The sequence below is a fragment of the Sphaeroforma arctica genome, assembly GCF_001186125.1.
Source record: "Sphaeroforma arctica JP610 unplaced genomic scaffold supercont1.608, whole genome shotgun sequence".
Lineage (NCBI taxonomy): Eukaryota > Ichthyosporea > Ichthyophonida > Sphaeroforma > Sphaeroforma arctica.
The window spans coordinates 2,503-10,520 of NW_014039950.1; the positions used below are offsets into that span (position 1 = coordinate 2,503).

Genomic DNA, 8,018 nt, shown 5'->3' on the forward strand with positions numbered 1-8,018 from the left:
GTATATATGTCATATGTATATATATATATATATATATATATATTTATATGTATATATGTATGTATGTATGTATGTATGTATGTATTTATATATGTATATATGTATGTATGTATTTATGTATCTATGTATCTATGTATATATATATATGTATCTATGTATGCATCCATGTATGTATGTATGTTTGTATGTATGTATATGTGTATGAATCTATGTATGTACGTACATATGTATGTATGCATGCATGTATGTATGTTATGTATGTATGTATGTATGCATGTATGCATGTATGTGTGTATGTATGTATCTATGTAGGTGCGTGTGTGTATGTATGTATGTATGTGTGTGTGTTTGTATGTATGTATGTATATATATATTTACATATATATATGTGTGTGTGTTTACATACACAAACGTCTATTTTAGTCCGCCCTTGCCATGTATCTCAATACCCATCCGGGTTTCCTTTACTTCACCTGACTTTACACTGTATGCACAGGTGCATGTACACGTACTTCTACATACGCATATGTGCACGTGCACATACGCCTATCTCTGGTCATCTTTGCACGGATCTTAATACCTATCCGGGATTCTCCTACAGCACTTGACGCTAATTCGATTCCCCACTGACTTGTGTACGGACTTGTGCACCCCGAGAGAACCCAAAGAGCTCGCGAACGAGGCCAGTCGCATTAAATTAAAGGCGAACACTGTAGCCCTGGCGCGAAAGGCTCGGATAGATAAGGTATTAGAAAAAATCGATGTGTTGGGCGTTTCTAAAACTGATCAGCCATGCCGCATGAATCTGCTGCCAGAAGCATTGGACAATGGATGTGTGTAGTATATGTACATCACTTCTGGGAGAGAGAAAAAGAGGTGCGCAAAGCGATGGGAACGCCTTTTGTACGTATTTTAGTAGCCAGTGCGTTGTTATAATACGCAGATGCGCGCATGCATGTCTTCTAGCACACTTCCTTCGATATTTACACCACTCTTGTCGAATCGATTTATATGTATTCACAGAGGTACCGGAGATGCTAAGGTAAACATGCACACAGTAACCTTCTGGTCCATGTGTGAATGGGTTGGCCTGGTGTGCTCAGCACTCCACAGGGAATGCGCATGCGTTGTACGGTGATGTTCTACCTCATATTAACATGCAAATGCCTATAAAACCATATTCAGGCATATATCTACAGTCTACACCTCTATTGTTGTTGCAAAGAGTAGTATATGGTGCTGACACCAGCATAAACCCCTCCCACACCTAGGGTTCTAGCGTTTTGGATTTATGCTCTAGAGTAAGCCGACCCACATGTGTTTCTGTCACAGGCACGTCGAAACAAGGCTATGAAGACCCTCACGGCGTTACCAGCTGACAGAGACTTCAGTTTATTGGACGAGAAACAACGAGAAGTGATGTTCAGTATGGCGGTGGACTTTGTGCACCATCAGATCACCAAGGCAACGCTGACACCAATCCAAATGCAGTATGCCACTAAAGTAAGTGTGTGTATGCACACGGGTGAGGGTTGTATGTGTCTGTGGTACCGTCTGATTGTTTACAAGTCGATTTATGTGTTCTGTGGGCAGACATTGCCACTTGTACGGAGAGACACATACGGTATCTCAAGTATAGTTCGAAACATCCACAACCACATACAAATCATTGCTTTGGTAAAAGCGAGTTCTCACTGTGGTGCACAAGTAAAGTCTGGTGTAGATGGATAGTTAGAAGCTCCATGCTACGGCTCTATTGGTGCTATTATAATGTGCACTCTCCCTCAGAGAAGGCTGTGCGTTGTTTCAGACTTCTGCATACACTAGAATTCCTTTATCCATGTACGTTTCTATCATTTTTCAGAGTGTCCACCTCATGTTCGATGTAATGCAATTGTCAGGCTCGTGCTCACTCGCAGCGGAAGTGTTCGCGGAATGCTAATTCTCCCCGTCTCTGCATAGAGCGCTAACTACGCATTGTCTCTATCCCTGAGTGTTGTGTAACCCTCGGCATGTTATAAAAATTACATAGATAATCTATGGTAAGGCGCTTCATTTTAGACGTGCCTGTAGTATACACTTGCCAATATATCTATTGTATAACACTGTTTTAACAGGCAACGTTACTGAGTGTGTTGGAGGTTCTGTACAGTCAGCAGCAACTGCTGATGGACGCTCTGGATCTGTCACAAGGTACTGATGAGACTAATGAAGTGCACACAGAAATGCGCACGCTGCAAACCCAAATAGCGGCACACCTGGACCAGCTCAGCCAAGTATCAGAGAAAGGTATGGACATCAGTTCTCTATCTCTGAGTATAGTGAGTCGCATAGTGTTTTATGAGTATTCCGAGTTGGTTATGGCTTGCCTGAGGGTTTTATTTCTTTCTATCGCATATAACTTCAAACCAATAATTCCTTTAGCAAATTTGCCTCCCGTCTTGTTATCTTATGTTTCATACGCGACATGGATATGAGGTTATAATGCGATTCAGCACGCACTCATGCTATTGTATCGATACAACACTCGCAGAGACAGCCCAAGTCGGATCGAACACGAAAGTCGACATCGATAAAAGTGCCCTCTCTCTGGGTCTAGTAGAAGGCCAGCCAGCCTTCGAAAGGAAAAATAGTACGGATCAGAATGTTTGGAATCTTGCTATGCGCGTCAATCCTTGAATGCACTGTCCCAGCCTGGAGATATAAAAAAGGCAGGTTTGGTACTTATAACGCAGATTTAAAGGCAAAAAAGCTTTACTGGATCAAAGACTGATAAGATACTCAATAAAAAAACAGTACATGGGATGTGGTTCTATTTCTACTACAACTCTCCACCAGCGATCGCTCGCACCCTTCGGTCAGTGAGCAGCAAGTGCACAACATCGTGGTGACCACTTTTTGCAGCCAATCTCAGCGCACTATTGTTGCGGTCAGACGGGTCAATATCTGCATGCGCCAAAAGTAGCTCAACAAGTTCTGTCTCCCCCTCTTTAAGTGCAATGGCCAAGGCCCTCCCCTCAATTGGTTCTTTGCTGAGCCTCAGTAGAAACTCAACCACGTTTACGTGTCCATTGGCACATGCCATGCGGATGGCGTAGTTTTGCAGGCTCGCCGGTTTAACGCGTGAATCCTTACTGAGAATTTCTACTATGTCACTCCGCCCGTGTTCAGCGCTCATACGCACAGCATCGTCATCCGCTGCTGCTGGGTCAACACGTTGGTCTTCCAGAAGCATCTTGACAACGTTTGTATGCCCTTTCTCGCACGACCATCGTATGGCGTTGTTATTGTCATCAGCAGGATTGACTCGTTTGTCCGCCAGCAACACAGCAACAACGTCTAAGCTCCCCTTTAAACTAGCGTATCGAATGGGAAGGTTGCATTGCATGGCTGGGTCAACCTCGCACTCGTTCAAAAGAGTCTGGACAACTGAAATATGACCGTACCTACATGCTAGTAATAGTGCAACATCGAACGAGGACGTGGACGGCAGATAGTTCGTCCGTATCATCCGTTTCAAGATATCTTTGTATCCCAACGCACATATGATTTGCATAAATTGGATGCGAACCTCACGACTATTGAATTTTGTTAAAAAAATCCAAACCCCCCCTACTCCACGTCGAGAATTAAGCCTCTCAACGTATGAAACGAGAGGGTGCTGGCGATGTAGTTTGACTTTGGTAATCATTTCCAAGTAATCGTCGACTGAAATCGCATCAAACCGTTGTTCTACAGGCAGGCGTAGAATTGTGTTAAAAATTACTGCCGACTCAACCAAAACGCTATCAGAAATTGCCTTTAGTGTCTTACAGCTCAAGGCTAATTGCTGGTGGTCATCTACGCACAATGTTTGAACAACGCGCTCCTGCAAGTCTTGGGGTAAGCTGAGTATGTCGAACATGATGAACACGGACTATTATGTCGAACTATGGGGCTTGGTATCTGGACGGCCAGGCATCGTGTCCAACAATTAAATACAGAGATGCGTACTGGATGGTAAATAATACAATAAATACCTTCCTTCCATGATATCGGGTGATAAGAGATCCACTTTCTTCATTACCCTCAATGGAGCACATATCGGCGGAAAACGAGATTGCCGCCAAAAAAAAAGATCCCCGCCTGCCTATTTGTAAATACTTGCGGTTTTCCGTTTTGTAGACGCCTCTGTCTCTACGGTAGTAGAGACTAATACATAAAGTGTCAGAGAGAGAGGAGAGAGAGTCACCTAACCGCCCAGGTACTAATTTACTACCATCACGAAGACATTGTCACTGGGAGTGGGGAGTTGTGATTTGTGAAGGTGAAACAGTGAGCCTCTGGACTGTCCGAATATCCGAAGACAATTCTGACTCCGTCCCAGTTGTCCACCGTCCGGCCCGGAACTGTAAACACCTATGCGTCTGCACTTGTCCGGATTCTCGCTGTCGTTCCTGTCCGGTCTACGAATCTTGCAGATTTGAAATCTCCGTCAGACTGCAAGTTTGAAATTTCATTTTCAGGAGATTCTTTTTTTTAGGAATCATTTCATATTATTTCCTCGTCACCATTTTCAGAAAGCCTCGTCGGATTTTGGCTTTTAGGGACTTTATTTTTGGAAACGGAGAGTACATATGATCCGATTTCAGGTCAAGGACTTTTCCGTATTGGCATCCATCAACCCCCCTCCCCCTTAAAAAAGGCCTAGTTTACTTGTGTCCATAAATCTGAAGGATGTCCCGATAAATAGAGAACTTTCAGTCAACCTTCATCGCCTCTGTCAGACTGAATGAGTGACGAGTCTTTAACATACGTTATACAGCCGCTGGTAAATACATTTATCTTTCGTCAATTAAAAACATGTTTATTTATAGTACTTCACTTACCATGGCAATCTGAAAATGTCACTGGATGATTTTAAAAATTGATTGTCATTCAATGTGACTAGTAGTGAGTAGTGACAATGTCATCACTCATCACAAATCATTTCTGAAAACAAATCTGAAAGACTACAAACTCTAAGACCTGTCACTAAAACGTGTCCAAGATGAACTTTCGGACTACTTCTTTAAAATGTGTGAAGTTGAGCAAATTTCCTAGATTCTAGTACGTATTTAAACCGTAAAGGTGAGTTTACGTAGAAAAAATACGATTCCCGTCAATCCGATCCGAAAGCAAAATTATATTAGAGGGTACAATGCCCTCGAAAGTTTGCCCTCGTTCGAATTGAGTGCAAATTTTGGTTTACTTTTCTTTTGGAATTGGACATATGAATCTGAAGTAGCAACGCAAGACTTTCCCGTTAAATCCCACCAAACATATCCTCAGTTTCCATATATGTAGCGAAATTTCGAACATAAACCCATAGCCTTCTAAATTAAACATAAACCTGAACCCGCTTTAAAAGACAGCCCCTCTCTGAGTCTCAGGCATCCACCGAGAAACATGGACTATAGTCCTAAGTCCATAGTCCATACTCAAGAGCTAACCTCATATTTAACGTTATTGCTTTTGTCAAATATACTGAATAGACGCTGAACGGGGACACATATTTATCCAATTTATGAGCGTTTTAACGTTTTCACAGATTTCGACAGCAACGCTTTTACAATCTGAAAACGTTTAAACGGGAAACGGCTTCAGGTTAGCTCCAGACTCCAGATGAGACTGTATTTCCAGGCAACAGTTCCGTTAGTTCGCGCCCTAAGCAGTTGCACAACAAAATCAAGGAGGTGCACAGTGTGCACACTCGTAGCTGTGACTCGTGAGTTGTGAGTTTAGCAATTCAAATAATCGAGTATTTCGACTTTAGTTTTTTATGGATTCATGTCTTTGGCGTACCTTTTTAGTGGAGATAGCATAAAGCTGTGACACGGACTTGATGACAATTTAGTCATATTCTTCACATGATATCGCTGCGAAATGAAACAGCAGACTGCACATATCATCGAGGAATATATCTTGATTCAGCGCACGGCACATAAGCTTGCTAGCAGTGTGCAACGATGCAAGCTAGTTACACTTGATAAATATCGCTAATCTCTTTAACTTGTGATTGTACACGAATACGCCGAGCGAGTGCACAATGTTGATATGTGGCTTGCGCTATGTGTTTTTTTCTCTGCATAATGCAAATACTAATGCGTGCCGTGCACGAGTTTCGCGTCGTAGACTACACTGACAACCATCTAATTATTTGACAGCTTGGAGAAGGTACTGTCAACTGTGTCATACCGCTCATCTGCGCTTGCAGTTTTATATAAATACAAGTCCAAACTGCGACGAGGTTATTATAATACACCACACGTCCACACTTCGAAGTTCTAAAAGTGACCGACAGTTGGAGTGCGATTTGTATGTATATACTATGTACTATGTTCAAATACTTGACGTGTATGAGGACCGGTTCCGGCGGTACGATGATGATTGGTGCAGCAGTAGAGCTACCGGGTGTACATAGTCAAATCCAAAATCAGTTGAACACATGCGCACTACTCCGTGAAACTGGCATAGGAATTAGAATCTAGGCACATTCCGATTTCCGAGGCAACTGGTCCTGGACAGGCTGGACTCCTAGCAACTTATTTAAAAAAAGTTCCTGACTATTTTTATTTAATTAAAAAAACAAATAATTTCCGAATTCAAGTCTACAAAGTTCAAAGTTTAACTCTTGTTGTTGTTGTGAACTTGTGTGTGTGGGACTGTGGGTCTGGGTCTGGGACTTCTTCTAGAGTTGTGCAACTTGGTGACACACACTGAGAAGAGTAAAGAGTCGACAAGGGTCCAAATAGTTTTATTTATTTATTTATAAATGTACAGTTTTAGAATTGTGATCTATTCGATCACCGAGTTTATAATATTTCCATAAAGTAAGTTCAACTCGTTACGGTGAAACATTTTAGATTTGTGATCCATTGAATCCACGAGTAATATACTTCTAATGATTTAATTCAACGATATGAACTTAAATCGCGACAAGTTGTTGTAAAACGATATATCATTCAGCTTTCTCTTTTTAATCTAATAGAAACTAAAATTAACAATATCGCATTCAATAAGAGCTTATAGAACCATTAATATGTTTTGCAAGGAGCAGGTTTGACATTTCGGGGTTTGCTATTATTTAAATACACAGATGAGATTGCCAAAAAAAATGTAATTTTATTGGCTATAATTGTTAGAAATCTCTCGGTTCTCATATCAGTGAAATTGGTTATTCACTCATTCGACCTACATAAGTTGGAAATATTGGGTCGATGGAGTAAGATGGAGTGGCATGGAGTGGCATGGAGTTTTATGAGCAAATTGGAAAAGATGGAATTGAACCCAATGAACACTGATAAATCCCTGCCTCCCATTAAAAAGGGTGGAATACAGATTTGTAGTTGAAGGGTTGAAGTAAATATATGTTTTTTTAGTAAATATTTGGTAGGCGATTGAGTCTCAGTCTCTCAGCCCTCATTATTTTTATTAAAAACAAATAAACTATGTTCAGTTAAATTTCACCTATGTCTAAACCGGCAGTCCGGCAGTCTCGGACCCTCAGCCCCTCGGGGCTTGGGCTCTCGGCCTCGCCTTGGGGGCTCAGCTGCTTGCGCTGCCTTCTACCCTATCTCTATAGTAGTAGTAACCCTGGGCGGCTGGGCTAGAGAGGCCTCTACTACTAGAGGCCAGCACTCTGGCTGAGTCTGGCAAAGTGGTAGCCACTGTTGGCCAGTCAGCACTCACCAGTGACCACCGAGTACTGACTAGTCACCACTGCAAGCAAAGCATGACTTTTCTTCTCCAAAATACATACAGGGGAGGAAAAAAACACTAACAGTTTGCATAGAGTCCTATTTCAAAAAAGTCCATACCGGAGTCCGGACTTCCAGCGTGTGTGCCCGTATACGTTAATATATTTATACAGAGTATTCAGTATACATTTTATATTCTTATATTTGTATATTTATATATATATAAATATGTATAAATATATATATATATATATATATATATATATATATATATATATATATATATATATATATATAGTA

General features: G+C 41.4%; 2 protein-coding genes across 2 annotated transcripts in view; one reads left to right on the forward strand and one right to left on the reverse strand.

The window, feature by feature from the left end:
- Nucleotides 1-3,965, forward strand: part of SARC_07563 (hypothetical protein) — a gene marked incomplete at its 5' end in the record, with an annotated part of 6,185 nt that extends 2,220 nt beyond the window's left edge. The window contains 4 exons of the mRNA XM_014298481.1: nucleotides 602-745; nucleotides 1,333-1,503; nucleotides 2,118-2,289; nucleotides 2,534-3,965. Coding sequence (XP_014153956.1) covers nucleotides 602-745; nucleotides 1,333-1,503; nucleotides 2,118-2,289; nucleotides 2,534-2,679 — 633 coding nt within the window. The remainder of the gene's footprint in view (nucleotides 1-601; nucleotides 746-1,332; nucleotides 1,504-2,117; nucleotides 2,290-2,533) is intronic.
- SARC_07564 (hypothetical protein) lies at nucleotides 2,819-3,904 on the reverse strand (the record flags this gene model as incomplete). Its single annotated transcript, XM_014298482.1, has 1 exon — nucleotides 2,819-3,904. One exon carries the CDS (start codon nucleotides 3,902-3,904, stop codon nucleotides 2,822-2,824), a length of 1,083 nt encoding a protein of 360 aa, XP_014153957.1. The 3' UTR covers nucleotides 2,819-2,821.
- Nucleotides 3,966-8,018: the final 4,053 nt, after the last annotated feature.